This window comes from Lycorma delicatula, chromosome 4 (genome assembly GCF_047948215.1).
Source record: "Lycorma delicatula isolate Av1 chromosome 4, ASM4794821v1, whole genome shotgun sequence".
Lineage (NCBI taxonomy): Eukaryota > Metazoa > Arthropoda > Insecta > Hemiptera > Fulgoridae > Lycorma > Lycorma delicatula.
Genome location: NC_134458.1, coordinates 8,952,872 through 8,971,061, shown reverse-complemented (window position 1 = coordinate 8,971,061; position 18,190 = coordinate 8,952,872). Strand labels below are relative to the sequence as shown.

Genomic DNA, 18,190 nt, shown 5'->3' with positions numbered 1-18,190 from the left:
TGCAGTGAATTAATCGATTATAAAAATTATGTTAATAATAATGCAAAATCAAATAAGAATATAAGATTGTACATCTTTTCTAGTATAATTTTTTGTTGCTGCTCTAATTTATTAGTTACTATTATGTTTAATGTAGGTATGACAGATATAAAATTATTTTTATTGTTACTATTGTAAAGTATTTTAATAGCATTATTAAAATAAAAAGTTAAGTCGATTGATTAGGATCTTTTGTAAAGAATAAATATTTTCTTGTGTTGAATTTTATGACTAATGTAGTTTTATTAATTCATTAATAAAATAATGAAATTTTATTTTTCAGGAAACTATATACAATTTTAAATGTTATACATTGTGAATGAATCATATACATTATATCAGTCATATAAGAAGTAACGGTTAGTCATATGAAAGCAACTTTGATAAAAATATTTATTACCATTTTAATACATACCAGTGCATGCTACTACTATTAATGCATGATATTACTATTTCAATTTTTAGTCGCTTGATTTCTAAGTTCTGTTGAATCAAGTTCTGTTAAGTTCTAAGTTCTTTTGTATTATGATCAAACACTTTTGATTGAAATCCAGTGTCAGATTTTAACCGGTACAGCACTACTGACGTTCAACTTCCTTTTCTCCTCTTCATGGTCTGTTTTTTTATTGCTATCTTGACATTAGAAATCCATGTTTTATTTGCAGTTACGATATAGAGAAAAGTTTCTCATTCTCTTACTCTCAATCTTTCTCTCCAGTCCAAAATTGTATTTGCAGATGGCATTCTTCAGTCTATGTTTATTAGTCAGCATTTATAATATCCATCCAATTATATGAATTGCAATTACACAGTAATTGCGTAAAATTACACACAGTTATTAAAGTCTACTTTTTCCATAATAATTCTGTTTACTGTTAAATATCTGGAAACTAAAAAACCCACTAGCGGTTCCACTCCTCTCTTTATCATGAACAAGTGTATAGCTTTTATTAAACTTACAACACCATCATGTTACCCATTTTTTCACTCATCATTTTAGGCCCATTAATTTCATACTATTCTTAGTAAATCTCAGTAGAAGTAAAAGTAGCAGCTTATGTGTTAAAAAATAAAATTCTAGACCAGAATTCACAACTGGAATAATTTTTTAATGTTGTTTGACTGGCTATTTGAGTATTGCCTGGCTGTGTTGAGCATTGGCTTTTGAACAAGGTTGTGTAATTGTTTGTTTTGTTTGTTAAAATGCAGTTAACTGTTGAAGAACTTGTATTTGTGATGGAAACTTATTTAGACACAAGTGATGGAAATCCCATGTAGTGTCAGCGAAAGTTCAGGGAGAAATTTGAAAAGGAAGCACCAGTGAAAAGTGTTATTCAGAAGTTAGTTAAAAAATTTTGTGAAACAGGTTTGGTGTTAGACCAGAACGATGCTAGTCATACAGGACATTAAAGTGGCAGTTACAAGATCACTTCATAAATCTTTATGGAGATGAAGCCAAGAAAAGAACATTTTATTAAGTTTAGCCCACACTGCAGTCAGCATATTGCTAACATGTTATCCCTATTGAATGCAGATTTTCCATGAGTTAACTAATGCTGATTATGTTAAAAGGGTTCACTACTGTCAATGGTTCAAAAATTTAATTAGAGTCAACATTAGCATTTTAGATCAAATGTTTTTCATAGATGAAGCATGGTTTCACCTTGGAGGGTATTTCAATACTGAGAACTACTGGATCTGGTATACTGAAAATCTACACATTTTCTTTGAATCTCCCCTACACCAACAAAAAATAAGGCAAAGAATAATAGGACCCTTGTTTTTTTTTTAAACTGAATGCTGCTGCCATCTACCAAGAAATTATCTAACAGTTCATAGCCTTACTTCAAGATACATCATATATATCCATGGATTGTATAGAATCATTTTATATAATAATTGTTTAAATTGCTTTCCCTGATTTTAGAGTTCTAGTTTTATAGTATTAAATTTATTTTTTTCTTAAAGTAAGTAACATGCTAGTTTGAAGCTTATTTATTTCATATTATAATGTATTCGTTTAAATGTTGATTATTTATTATTTTGATAAAAAATTGGAATTTTTCTGCAATGCTTTAAATAATATAACTATAAATAAATTTTATTATTACAATGACAGCTCCATAGTTAAATGAACTTTTTTTTATCATGATTAATGTTAAAAAACCATAATCCATTCAAAGATAATTACATTATATTATAAAAAAAGGACAAAATCTTTCTAATATAAATTAATGTGAAAAAAACAGTTAGTCTAAATTCCTGTGTGTGTGTGTGCAGATATTTTATTAAATAATGATACTGATATTCAATAAAAGTGTATGTGTATAATGTAAATTTATGCTGTGATTGTGTGTACCTCCTGTTTTGAATTAATTTATTCCATTCTGCTTAATTTAATTAGTGATCTTCTCCAACTAAATGTAACAACAAAATTATATTATGAAAACATGTCTATTAAATTCAATTGTATATGTACTAGTTGTATTCAATCTCAATTTTTTTGTAATTTTCTGTGTAGTTATATCTAAAATATTTCTTACATTTTTGTAAAATGATATGTTGTTACAACATTTTGTATATATAGGTTGTGATAGTTTATAAATGTTAATAAAAAGTCCTTCAGAGGAAATTAGATTAATTTCTAAAACAATAACCCTATCAAACCAGACAACAGAACTATTTTTGCATAAGTCAACACTATACTTCAGCTTATGAGAAACGGCTTTATTACGCTTCCATTGCAGTTTTTAATAAATTACCGAACCATTCGAAAATTTTCTCACCAATCTATTTTAAATATAATTAAAAAATCCTGTTTCTGGGTCACTTCAATGTGTACACAGATATGTGCTCAAAAAAATTGTCAATAGCGCCATCCGAATTGTGAATTATTTAGTTATAATTTTTTATGTTTAATGTATCTACCTTAACATTATTTCATGTGCTTGCATTTAAATAATCGGTTTGAACTTTAATCACATATATCTTATAATTTTTATTTGTATTTATTATTTACCGATCAGCATAGGTGTAGCCAGGATTTTCACCAGGGAGCAAAAATAATGTTTTTTTGTTAAAAAATGGTTTTATTTGGCCACTTGAAAACACTAAAAGTAATTAGTTGCAATGCTATTCGAAACTATCTAAATCTTATTTCAACACTAGCCTACAAGAGTTCTGGCTAAATTTTGACAAAATTTCTTTTTCATATTTATTTTTAGCTTCTAGAACCATCTTTTTATACACACTCATCATACAAAGACCAAAAAGCCGATTTTCTGTCATTGTTGACTGTAACCAAGTTTTTTTCCCTGCGTAAGGTGCTGAAGGATTTTTTTGATAGTGCACGTTGTGCAGGTCTGGGTAAGTGAGCCAAGTAGCACCCATTTTATGGATGGTTAGAGAACAGTTGGGTTCTTTAACTAGTGCAGCTAGTTCTGTCTTCTTCAGTTCGGCATTTGGCACATTTTTTCCTTTCCATTGGTTGTACCAAATTTCAGCTTTACCGAGGAAATAATTCAAATTGTAGTAACTACAAAAACTTGTAGTATTTTTTTTAAATCCTCGTACGTCATATCAAGCATTACATAAGGATGCAACGTAAGCGATGAGAACACGGACAAGTTCTCCTGAGAAAAACGCTGTTCCAGAGACATTATTAATGAATCTATGTATGGAATAATTAGTGATCTTCTCCAAAACTCACTAGGGGTCTGTGCTGGTGGATTCGCATGATGTTTCTACTGATTTATGATCTATGAACCATTCACTATTTATTAGCTATCAAACTTTTAATGTTTTTATTATTGAATGATGTTATTTTTTAATACACCTACAAATTTGTTTTATTATTTGCAACTAGCAGAAGTAGCTAGTTGCAAAATCAACCATTTTAAAATAAAAACCATCTAATTAAGTAAAACTGCTGGAAAAGTAGCAAATTACAATTTTCAGTCATTACTTAAAGTTATTGGAGTGTGGTATACTTATTTCCTTATTTAGTATTGTATCATTTTTCTGTTTTTCATTATCATTTTTCAACATATCAATCTCTGTTGAGAGTATAATGATTATCAATATTTTTCGGTTAGTTTACTTAAATCTTTTTTTTTTTCATTATGTATAACTGCATGAGTTTCAGTTATAATTTCACCATAACTAATTAACACTATGAAAAAAAAATTTATTTAACTAGTTTCCTTAAAATGTAGAATTTTGTAACCAAAATTAAATTTTAAAAGCCTGAGCGCTGACACTGTGTTACAATGAGAACAAGCCTTAAGTGGACCAATTTTTTTAGTTTTGATGTGGTATCTAATTTAATTATAATTATTAATTAAATAATTATATTATAACTATTTTAATGTTTGTCAGATTCCTGGATTAGAAGAAGCATTAACTGATCCAGAGAGTGGAGTTTGTTCAAATTATTCACCGCTGTATGCAGAAAAAACATTTAGTGTGCTGCAGAAATTTAAAGAAGGAAATGCTGTTTTTACATTTCCGAATACACCTGTAAAATGTGCTGGAGCTCCACAGAAAGCTTGTTATTTATCAGAGGATTATCTATGCAGAGTAAGGTTTAATATTTTATTTTTTATAACTTCTTTTCTTCCTGTTTCACTGATTGTTCCACTTTAAAAAAAAGAAGAATGGTACAATCGACCCCCACAAACTACCTTTGATCAGCATAGATTTGGAGAATTTACCAGTTCACTTACGACCATTGGGAGCATTGAGGTAATTTAAAATCTTCTGATGATTGCTAGTATATGTAATTAAATTAATTAAAACATAATTAGAATTCAGTTCTTGCAACATCTTTCTTTTCTGTCAGTTATAGATCTCCCAACAAGTGAATTAAATAGAATTATACAAACTTGGGCATTTATACTGTGTAAGAATTAGCAGAGTAATGTAGAGAGAGAGTAATCAAAAGTGATGTATAGTTCATCAGAGTGGCCATAAATTCCAAATTATTGTGACAAAATAATTATGAGAAATTTAGTTCTACGATAAAGTAAGCTTCTATGTGAATAAAACCAACTAGGAAGCAAATATAGTAGTGCTGTCTTTTCTGATGGGAAATTTTGTGTAAAATAGCATCGTTATAAGAAGGTCTGCTCTATAAAGTAATTTGATAATTATTCTGAGATTTGTAATATTATCTGATGACAAGATGTAGTGTTAAATTATAGCAACATGCTTCTGGAGACATTAATTAGTTAACCTGTTATTCGTACTTGAAGTAACCTATTTTTTGATTGTTGAAATATTTGGAAATTACATTGATTAATTAGAAAGATCAGAGTCTGTTTAAATTCCTGACTAATTTTTTAAGTAAAAATATGAATGATTTTCTGAGAAATGTCTTTTATTTATTTATTTTTTTTTTTTAGAATGGAAAAAGGAATAAAGCTAATATAATGTATAAAACATCATTACCTGTAATTTTTTCTGTGAAACATTATGCAGAAGAGCTTGTTAAACTGTGCAAAAGAAGGGACATTGATGTAAGCTACAGGCAAGAACTGGTTAAAATCAATAAAGATAAAAAAGAGGCAATTTTTAAATTGCTTGATGAACCAGAAAAAGTCATAGAGGTTCCTGTAAGTAATGGTACTACATATATCTTAAAATATTAACAATAATAATTAACTTATAAATATGTCATATAAAATAGGTCATAATTTAATAAAGTTTATGGATTTTTTAACATTTTTTCCTATTGCTAATATTTGTTTTGTCATTGTGCTTATTTAGTTTGTGTGCCACTGTGTCATGATGATAATTTTTTTTTTAGTGTTTGCTATATTTTAAGAGAAGGTTATGTAAAGATTATTTCAAGGTTTCCATGAATTCATTTATGTCAAATCATTGTTGACAATTTCAGTCACTAATTGCATACTTAAATGTGTGTGCATGTTCATGTGTAAATTAACATTTTGATTTATGTACTATTTATAAAATTAGATATTGTTATTAATTTTTTTATGAAGCCAGTTAAAACAACTTACTTTGATCATTTTTAAATGTTTCTCTTTGCCCATTTTTATTAACCGCTTAAATGTAATTTATCAAATTCTAGAATGTAATGTAATAAATATTATTAGTTTATTTTTTTAGTATCACATCAACATTTCTATTCTTTATGAAATGTATTTTTATACATAGATTATATGTAATGTGGTACAATTCATTTCAGTACTTGAGTCACATTTCATTAAGTACTGTGTTCTGTTTTATAGCTTCTAAGAATATATAGAATTACTTTATCTAATTTCATATTTACTTATTTACAAACCCAACTGATTAGTGATTGTTACATGATGTAATTTTATTAGTTCTACATTATAAATTTTCATTTATAATATATGCATCGATCATATCATTTGTATTATATTTTGGCTAATGCATCAATCATTCGTATGTACTTGTGAAGTGTAGTGGTGTGTGCTATACTTTTCAAGTACTGGGTAGGCTTTATATATGAGCTGATGGTAGCATCAAAAACAAATTACATTGTTTGTTACTGGCTAAAGCATGATCAGAAATCAGTTCGAAAAGCAGTTGTCTGTTTCTGCGTTAACCTTATCCTGCTTGATTGTAGGTATGGCCAGAAGATGGATACATATTTTGTATATCATTGCAGTGTCATGGTTTTTAAAACAGAAATGTTTTGCTTGTTTTTATGTTTTTCAAACAGAAATATTTGAAAATCTTATATGTTACAGTATTCAATGCTGCATGTTACACCACCTATGAGTTCTCCATCAGAATTGCAAAATGCTACTTCTATTGTAGATTCTACAGGATATCTAAATGTCAATAAAAATACTTTACAGCACCAGATTTATTCAAATATTTTTGGTATTGGAGACTGTACTAACTTACCAACATCAAAAACAGCTGCTGCTGTTGGTAAGTAGCTTATATATATATACAGTTAATACATAGTTATACAGTTTATATATATATATATATATATATATATATATATATATATATATATATATATATATATACACAGTTGATTCTGGTGTATTGGGACACAACAGGACCAGAGCATTATGGTCCAATTAAATGGCTGGCCATAATAAACAAATTTGTAAATTGTAGCATATACAATACTGTATTTCATTAAATATAACACACATTCTACATGCAAGTTCTACCGATATACACACAAGGTAAGGTATACTCGCAGTTGCAAAATTTTATGTGAAACCAAATTCTAAATGAGTTATTATAGTTTAAAGGACCTGTTCATGTAGCCTACTGTTAAAAATACGTACTGTACTGTTTAAGTAGGCTGCATGTAATAGTGAAACTGAAAGGAAATGACCAATCATTATTTTATAGTACCTTCAGATCTCAAAATAAAATAAACATTTTTTGTGTTAAATGTTGATAGCCATGCATACACAACATAAAAGTCACTTGATTATTTTCTTTGAAAAAATTTTTCCAACCTGCACTGCTGTTTTCGTTTTAATGATGTACGGTCAACAAAATTTGCACAGATTTTCAACTCCAATTGAGGACTGTCTTCACTTCCTGCAAAAAAAACTGTTGAAGTCGGACAATAGATTTTTTGCATCTTGAATTGTGACTTTTTGCATTTCTGGTTCATCTTTATCGTCACTGGCTTCATCCATTGTGCTGCATGTGGGCTGGAGTTTTTCTGCAATAGCGATGTCAAATTCTTCATTTTTTATACATCAATATTTTCGTCCGTCTGCATAAATTCTTGATAATTTTCAACTTGCTGTGGTGACATGTTACCATTATGCTCCTGCATATTTTCTGGCTCTTCTTCTGGGTTACAAAAACCACAATGGGCAAAACAATTTTTTATTGTCGTTTTACTTACTTCTCCCCAGCTGTCAGTTATGTACTAGATTGCTTGCAATAAGTTGACTCTTGCACTTACTTCTCTAGCTGTAGAGCTCGAATTCAGTAAATTTTCTTTTATTTTTAGAAGTATGGATTCACCTACTTACATCAATAAATAGACTTCATATTTTTTTATAATTCCTATGTCCAATGGTTGGATGAAACTTGTTATATTGGGTGGTAAACATTCAATAGTATTGTATTTTAAATTTGGTTGCAGATGAGCAGCTTAATTGTCAAGCAGTAGTATGATTTTTCTTAATTTTTCCTGCAATGCAACATCCCAATTTCTAAGCCATTCTGAAAAGATTGTACTCGTCATCCAACCATTTTTATTAGAAACTTAATGTACCGGCAAACTTAAGCCACTTAAAACAACGAGGCTTGGTAGACTTTCCAGTTATGACAAGTTTTAATTTGTCACTTCCTGACATATTAGCACAATAAAGTACAGTAACATGGTCCATAGATTTTTTGAATCCAGACAACAGATCATGTTTGTAGCACGAGGACCTATCTGGTGAAGCATGATAATACAGTCCCATTTTGTCAGCAGAAAAATTTTGGAGAATTTCAGGGAGTTTGATAGATTTCCATGAAGCAGATTTTCTGTATTAGCACTCAGTGTCTGTTTTTCACCATGAGCCTTGTATTTTATCTGATTTCTCATCATCCAATGAGATAACCAACCAATTATTGCTTTAAATTCGTTATGATTCAGCTTTTTAGCAAAATCGTCTGTCTTGTGTTTAAACATTGGCCACTGACCACTTTGCGAAGTTACAGTGGCAAACCATTCATTCAGAACTTCCTCAACAAGTGGGTCCTTTCCATCATGCTTGCTTTTCTGAGATGTTACATGACCTTTTAAAGCCCATTCTTGGCGTATTTTATCTTCTTGGAGCACAATACAATCCATTGTACTTTTCGGTACACCAGTTAGTTCTGATAGTTTACTTAAGTTTGGGGTCAATCCATTCGAAGTGTCCCAAAAAAACAGAAGCTGGTTGGTTGCTTGACCAATTCAAAAAAAATTGAAACTTACCCACTTGTTTCCTACATGTCTCAGGACCTTAAAAAAGTTTTTTTTTTAATTTCTTATTTAAGCAGTTTACCTGTGGTGGCCATTTTTGTTATGGTATGCGCACCTATTTTTGTGATTACAAGAGTTTACGGATAAATCATAACTAAAAAACTATTGGTAAGGATGAAATAAAAAGCTGTTTAATCATATTTTCTCAAGGTAAAAGATTGGTCTATCTTTCTTCGTTCTATAAGAAAATTACCAATAAAGTTGAACATGAAAAATTGTGAAATTTCATTTTCAGTAATTTTTTTCAAGAGGCAGGGATATAGCATACACAGTTTGAATTATTTTTTTATATGTAGGTATATGTTAGTGGTTTTACCATAAATAATATTAACAGTGATATACTTACCCCTAAATTTTTATGAATTTTTGAAAACCAATTTTTTTTTTAAATTCAAATTTTGGCTTCATATAACTCTGATGGGGCTAGATATAAAAATCTCAAATTTGCACAGCTTGCAGTGCTTTGTAATGTTTATGGCAAATAAAAAAGTTTCTTGAGTATTGTACTAATAAAGATATTTTAACCTCAAAAAAATCATGAAAAACCTGTTAAAAGCGAACCATTTTGACTCGCTAAATTAAGTGCTGCAAGGGGATTTCTTGTCCTCTTTGCACTCTATATTTAGCCCTAATGTTGTTGAAGTTGATATTTTCAATATTTATAAACTATTTTTTTTTTAAATTATTAATGATAGGTAGTAATTTAATAACTTAACCAAAACCAGTAACCTAATACAATTTTGATTCAAAAATGCTTGTAAAACTTATCCAAACTGGCATTTCAATGAGTAACTTAAATCGTTTTTCAAGAATTAATTTTTTTTATATTGGTTTATTTTTGTAAACACTCGAAGAAAAAATAAATTGTAGCAAAATTTTAATTATTCATCAATGAAATAGCTTGTTTTCGTAGTAGTGAAAGTTTATTGTTTAGTGTGGTTAATCAACAGCTGTGATATCTCTTCTGATAATACTCTTGAAATTATGTGAGAACAATCTGTCTCTGTAGTTAGTTGAAGTGGTGGCAACTTTCTCAGGACTTTGCAGATTGGTACCCACACTTTGTCTTGTTGAGACTTTTGAAATGATGTATGTGGTCCAGCTGGGTGGAAAAAATGAACCTGCACATCTTCATCTTCGAGGCTAATATCTACTACTTCTATTCACTACTGATCGTCATACACACAAGCAATAGATTATTTTTCCTTAAGTGAAAGTGGTACAATATTTGACACACGATGATCTTCGTAGTTCTTGGAGTCTGAAGTAAAGTAACATCTTTCAGTGCCTTCTGACACAGGAACATACTTGTAGCTTGTAGTACCAATAACTCTTTCACAGCAGTCAAAACGGTTTTTTAGAGTTTCTGAAATCTTAGCTATCTTATCTGATTTAATAAAAAAATACTTGATTTTTTTAGCATGTAATTACAAATGAATACATTCATCAGCATTTAGTATCTGACTGTTTAATGGCCTTTGCAGGCTTGCCTTTGCCACCTCTTGTTTTGTTGTTCCTTCCACACCATCACAGGCATTTTTCCCATGGGTTGATCCAAAGAAGTGCCATTCAGCTTCAAGGTCAAAGTCTTTTTTGTGACTGCACAAACTGACTTGAAGCACCATCAATTAGATGAGTTTTTTAATGTTCTGATGTACTTTCTTGATATGATCTGTTAAAAGTCTTTGAAAGCAATAAAATGTTGCTGTATTGTGCTTCGAGATCACTTACAATACAGACACTTTTGTGTTGTAAGACATCGTTTTTCTTGAAATAGAACATAAAAGGATGAACTGTAGCTTCGCTGTTGACCCAATGGAAGCTTTGTATCTCATCTTGAACAAGAAATGAAAAGTATTCTGCAAAGTCTGTAAACACCAAACATTCTTCTTCACCTAATTCTGATCTTTTCTTCTTGAAAAACTGAGCGTGAGATTTTGAAATGAAATTGTGAGTTTTCAGCTTTTTTAATTTTTCCACTAATGATTTGAAAAACTTATCTTTGGTCCGAAGAACAGTAATCATCTCTGCCCTATCAGCTGTCACCCACTGTTAGTTCATTATTATATCTGTCAACACATCATATTATTCGGAAAAGTTGAGCATGTCAAACACTGCCTGCTTACCTGGACATTTGATACACACATTCATCATACAGCTGTAGTTATAATTGTCAAGACAAAGATGTCTACTAAGTCCTTATAATCAGCATTAAATTTGGGACCATCAGTTATGAGTTTGATGTTCTGGTGGTAGGGGCAGACACAAACTGTATGAGTCTCGGATGCACCAGCCAAGATACACCATTTTGGATGGAATTCGTAGAACTTTGATCTTCCAACTTTTACCAGGATTTTCACTTTTAAAGGAAACATACAATTCATTTAAGTGTATCAGAATACAGTGCTTTTGCTTATGCACTTGACACCATCAACACATGTGCTAACACAATCCTTTTTACCAGGACACAGCCTGTTATTATTGTCATCTTCATAAAATAACACAACTTTTTTAATTGTGTCATTACTAATTCCTGTTTTATGTCTTTTCCCTAACTCTAGTAGAATGCCTTGCTCATTAACTAATTCTCTAGTAAGTCTAACCAAACGCTCAGACACATTGAACTCTGATATTATTTTAGATCTGGTCCAAGATTGAGGCAGTAAACTGATAATTTTAATTTTATCTTCTTTAGAAGCAAAAACACATTTTTCTTGTAGTTTTAAAATAAGATCATCATATTCATGTGAAGAAGATTGAGCTGGATTTTCATTTTCAGAAACTTTTGAGTCAAAACACAATTCAAGATTCTTTTTTAATTTTTCAGATACCTTATTTATTTTAAATTTTAATGCTGATTACCTTTGATCCATGCTTAATTTTTTTTAAATTTTGATGGAGGTGATCCACCCAAAATGCTACAAGCAGCATCCAATTGCTCAATATTGTAATGTGGGGCAATGTATTGCTCTTGGTCTTCGCATTCATATAGTTCTTTGTTCTGCTGAGAAAAAATACTTTTGAAACAATTAACACAAAGAGACTTTCCAGAAACTAAATTTAAATTTGGAAAAATGTGTTCTTTAAGAGTTTGCTCTAATGTTATTTGTCTTAAGTTTTTCGTAACTGTTTTTTTTATGAGTTCTCAAAGGGTCAAACAGGTGATTGAATTTTGACAAAAACTTTTTTCATGATATTTACAAACACTAGTGACATCTGAATTAACACGTAAAAAAAAAGTTGTTAATTTTCACCACTAAATTCACAAGTTCTAATGAGTTCTTTTGGCACTGTACCATACACTGTTTTATGACACTCTTCATTCACATAAATTCCTATGGAACATTGTTCTTCCATTGTTTTATATGAAATTACTTGAAAATAATATAAAAATTTAACTGATTTTAAAATTTACAAATAAAATATTATTAAGTAAAACTTATTTATTTAATAAACACTTCCTAACACAGGATGAAATTTGAGACACTGTCAGTGCTTTTGTTATGTAATGAAATAAGGTAAGTCATCCTATTTTAATTTTTTTGTACTTAGGGTTGGTTTGTTAAATATAAATTAATTTGTACTGGTACAGAGGAAAATTGCTTTTAAAAAAATAATATATATATATATATATATATATATATATATATATATATATATAGGAACAAAAAAGAATATTTATAAAACATCTCCTTTTTTTAATAGATTTGTATTCTTCGTAGTCTATTTTTAGTACACTTTGTATTCTATTCTCAAGATCCAAATTATAAAAAATTACCCATTTTGTTTTTTAAAAACCTATCAGATTATTGTAAACTATATATATATATTTTTTTTATCTATTGTTTTGTGATCTTTTTCTTAGCTTAATTTGAAAAGTAACTTAATATAAGCATTATTTAAACTGATCTGAATATTGAAATTAATGGCAGTTTCACTACAATAGTTATAAAAATACAGAAATGCAAATAAGTTTATTTGCTAGTGCTTTTTAAACTTATACGTCAGTCAAATTTAATTTAGATGTTTTGAAACGTGATGATAAAAAGTATGTTGAAGTATATGAAGATTGATATAGTTCAAAAAGGTTAGAAATAAAAACTGAAAATAAACTTGTAATAAATTCTCATGAGAAAAGGTGATTGGTTGATCTTAATTTAGGAAGAATCTTCAAGGTAGGATTATGGTTAAATATATAAAAGAAGTAATTGAAGTTCTAGCAAATACATTGAAACTAAACTATAAACATGAAATTCAAAGCGGTGTCAGTTGACTTAACAAAAATATTTCCATGATTATTATATCTATTTTCTAACATCCCACCCTACAACATAAGAGATTTTCTGCCTATCAGTATGAATTATCATAGTTTTCTTAGAACTATAATAAAGTTGGAACTCAAATAAAATTGCTCCTTTTCTCCAGCAAATGCTCTGTTCTCATATTAATATTCATTGTAATACCTGGACTAGAGTGCAAACTACATCCATGATAACAGACTTAACCACAATATCTTTAATGGCTGATTATGACCTTAGCAGTCAATTCTAATTAAATTTTTTATTTAATGTTATATTTACTATATTTATTGTTTTATTTCAGCTGCACAAGGAAAAGTAGTTTGTAACAATCTTCTATCTGTGATGAGAGGAGAGAAGCCAAGAGCAGAGTATAATGGTTACACGTCTTGCCCTCTTGTTACTGGCTATGGTTCTTGCATTCTTGCCGAATTTGATTATGGGCTTAAACCATTAGAGACATTTCCTATTGACCAAAGTAAAGAATCTGCTTTAATGTATTACTTAAAAAAGGATTTTATGCCTTCTCTATATTGGTTTGGAATGTTAAAGTAAGTGATAGATTATTTTGTGTTGTTTGTTATACGACTTAGTAAACATACCTGAAAGCAGTACCTATTCTATCCAGTGGACCTCACAGATACTTTTGATGGAATAGGTATATATTAGATATTTTTTCTTGACAAAATATGAAAGTGATATTAACTCTGTTTTTTATGAACAGTTATTGTTGACATAACATGATTACTATCATACGTACACTTACTCCTGGTGTATGTAACTGATTAACAAACTGAACAGTAATTCAGTGAGCAAAGGAAACACATCCAACTGTGTGTGTATGTATTGAATTATCTGATGCTCTGTTACAATCTGTATTATATAACTTCACTTAGTTACTGAATATTCATTTTACTGCATTAATTTTAAAAATATTTCAGACATTACTGTTAGACTGTAATGTGACACTTTGCATCTCTCCATGCTTCAAATCATAATATGCCTGAAAAATATGAAAATTTTAAATAATGTATACAAAGTAGGTTTTTCTGTTTTGTTTTTTTTTTTTTTTAATACAAAAATTGTTGTAAAATAGGCTAGAAAATATTTATTGTATTATTATACAGTATTTCTATACAATACTAATTGGTAATATAACTAATTATGCTTTTACAATGATTTTTATTTTAGAAAAGGAAATATGAAAAATTAAGATATTTTGTGAGAAATTAACATGGCTGTGGTACCGGTTACATATGTCCTGTATGAGTATTTACAGTGAGGCATCCTATTCTTCTCTCGATTTCCCTTCTGTGTGGCAGGTGTATTTTTAGTCTCTCCTCATTTATATTTTTTGTCATACTGAGTAATTCTATAGATTAAATTTTGACATTAGAAGCATTAAGTTCGTATTGGACCTGGGTGATCGGTATTACATCATTTGAATATAAAATTTATAAAGAGCTCTATCAGTGACTGATAGATAGCATTAGAAGAGGTGAAAGCTTACAGGATATATCTGTTCTGTAATACACCACTGGACAATGGAAATTTAATACACAAAAATTACATGCATTAGAAAAAATACAACCAACATGTTAACTTGCTTTGATAATTGAAAGAATTTTAGATCACTTTTTTCTTTTAAGGCAAAACACTTAATTTAATATATATTTACATGTAAAGAAAGAGGGAAGTGAAGATTAAAAAAATATTTGTTTAATTTTTGTACTGGTATCAAGTAAAAAACCCTCAGTGCAAAAGTTTTTAACATGGTCATGATGTGTATATATAATGAAAAGTAATATATAATGCTGATGATATTAATAATTCCTATTTTGTCTAGACAGTGTGTGTAATGTATATTATTTTTTGAATTCAATATTAATGTAAATTAATTTGTTGCTTTACCTTCTGTCTTTTACAAGGCTGTTATACATGTAAAACATCTGAGGTACATGATAACCTGACACTGTAGTACCTAGCATGTAATGTTAACTTGAGAATTACTGCCAATTAAAGGAGTGACTAATATTTCATGTCAAGTCGCTAAATCCTTTTAGCTCATGGCTACTATCATATAACAATAACATACTAATAAATTGTTAAATAGTACATTTCCTGATCCATTTCATTCTGATTATATTTTGGAAAACTTAAATGATACTTAAAATTAATAAATAATACAGCAAACATTTTTATCAGTAGTTAGGTTCCGACATGGACAGTAAACTAATCAAAGGAATTATTAACAATCCCATTGTAGGATGATTATCCCATCCCTTCTCTCTTTTCCTTTCCTTATCCTTCATTTGTTCTTCCTGAGTTACGAATCATGGAAATTGGGCTAGCCATCACCTCGGATACTTCCATTAGGCTTAGGCAGATCAAGCAGCTGCTACTTTCAGCTCAGTGGGCTTATCTGGGTTCAAAAATAAACCGACAATGTATGAGATCCCTATTAGGTAAAACTAGATCTACTGTTGTTATTCTGTGGTATTTTTAAAATAAGGTTTTGACATAAATTACTTTCATTCAGTCATAGAGGTTGATCTGTTTTTGAATTGCATGTCTTTAAGTTTAGTTTGTAATATTATTTCAGCATTTATCTTCAAACTATATTAAAATGAAGCAGAAAAAGCTGTTGAAAACTTAATAAAATTCATTAACAGTTTTTATAACACATCAGATTTTAAAAATTCCAACTGCATAAATGAATCCTTTATTTATAACCATCTTGGTGTCTGCCTGACTATGTTTATAAAAATTAGCAGCTGCTATTAATATTTGCATATTTTAAGTTTAATAATTCAGTTAATGTTATCATTACTGCCCTTCTTAACTCTATTGAAATTAAAAAACTTTGAGTATAGAAATTTGATTACAAGGTAATCTATAAATTTGTAATGTGTTAAAGGTCTACTAAACCACATGAAATCAAAACATTCAATATTAATTAAGTCTGATTTTTCCTAATTACATAACCTGTAAAATGAAAACTACATATTTAATAGCAATCAAAGGACTAATATAAATAAATGCTATAGCTTGAGTTAATAAAGTCGCTTTCAAAAAATCAAGAAAAAAATATAATGAAAAGAACCAAAATTAAAAATACAACTCGATTTAATCAGAAAGAATTATTTTTTTTTTGCAGAGGAAGATGGAACGGACCTCAAGTATTTAGGAAAATATTTCATCTTGGGTTTGGTAAATAAAGAAAAATGTGGCTGATTATTATAACAACTATTATTACTGAAAATTTACTCAACATTAAACTAAGCGCTGAAAAATCTACGAATCAGTATTCAGAAAGAATTTATATTTGTTATTTGTATTATCTTGTTTTTGTTTTGTTTGAAAAATATATTTCTGTATTAAATATACTGTGTACAAAGTACATATTTTAAATTAAAAAATCAGTAAATATTATTTACACCCAGATGCCTCTTACTTTCCTAGTTATAATATAATGTTGTATAATAAGGGAATATATTGTTATCGGTAAGAAATTTTTTGTTCCTGGTTTTTTGTGGTTTTATTTTTTAATTAATGTTTTGAGTTCCCTGAATTTAAAAATAAAAAACTAAGGCAATTCTGTGTGTATTGGTATCAAATTTCTTATTATCTTTATTTGGTATTGTTGCTCATGTTTACAGATTTATTAGTGGTATATAATTCTTATTAAAATCATGCTAGGGGACAGTGTAGTTCTCTTTTAACTCATGACTATGATCAAGAAAAGTGTATTTGATGAAAATTTCTCACGGGTAATTTTTCAGGCTGGTAGTAGCAATGTAATTATTTAAAAAATTCTCTCATACCCCAAAACAAACAAAAAATATTGTTCTGAAAGATGACAAAAGGTTGGGTGGTACATGTTTGGTATCCATAACTAAACTACTATCTCAACCCACATGCAATTTGGTGAAAAGTTCTGCTATTAGTAATAGAAAAACAAATTTTGAAAAACTTCACTCACTTCTCCACAAAACAAATATTTCTACAAACTACTTAATAATTATTTTTGATTGGCTAAGAAAATTAATAATAAATAAATAATATAATAATTAGGCTCAAAGGGATTAATAATAATTTTTACTTTGAGAAAGAATGAATTTTAACCACTAAGCAGAAGCAAGGGAAGTTCAGTTACTTGTTTCCAATTTTTTTTTACATTTATACTGATTTTATTTGATTTTAATGTGACCTATGTCTCATTAAAGCAGTTGAGCAGTTACTTAATCTTGTAAACCAGACTTAATTATTGTTTTCTTTCAATTTCTTTTTTTTTTTTATATAAGAAGCACAGTTAAAATTTTAATGTGTGTACATAAGTATTTCTGGGGTTTCATATTTATCTTTACATTTGATTATGTAAAATAACAGTATAAAAATATATACTCTGAAAACTTAAAAAAGTAAAATATTTTTCCGAGTCTAGCAGGTTTTGATATGCGCCTCGTTTTTTCACATATCCAAACAGTACTTGATGTCTGCTGATATCACCATTATGTTGGGTGTAGTGGATGCTATGACTGATTTTTCTTTCCTGCCAGTTGATTAAATTTTTATTTTTTTACTGATAGAGCTGGGGGAGTAATGTACTCTTAACAGACTATATTTGACTACAAATATAGTATATATATATATATATATATATATATATATATATATATATGTAGGTAAACTGTTATTATTTACCATATAACAGAAAAAAAAATTAATTTAACATAAAAGCAACTAAAATAAATGAAAAAATGTTCATTCCAAATTTCATTAACATAAAAAACTAATTAATAATAAATGAAAGGTAAGATTAGATGTTGTTATATATTGAAGAGTAGTATCACATACTATA

General features: G+C 28.9%; 1 protein-coding gene across 1 annotated transcript in view; it reads left to right on the top strand.

Annotated features, from left to right (window-relative positions):
• Sqor (Sulfide quinone oxidoreductase) overlaps positions 1-16,753 on the top strand; it is a 42,325-nt gene extending 25,572 nt beyond the window's left edge. Inside the window, exons 3-7 of the mRNA XM_075362265.1 lie at positions 4,417-4,617; positions 5,442-5,651; positions 6,777-6,963; positions 13,634-13,880; positions 16,487-16,753. Coding sequence (XP_075218380.1) covers positions 4,417-4,617; positions 5,442-5,651; positions 6,777-6,963; positions 13,634-13,880; positions 16,487-16,547 — 906 coding nt within the window. The 3' untranslated portion in view covers positions 16,548-16,753. The remainder of the gene's footprint in view (positions 1-4,416; positions 4,618-5,441; positions 5,652-6,776; positions 6,964-13,633; positions 13,881-16,486) is intronic.
• Positions 16,754-18,190: the final 1,437 nt, after the last annotated feature.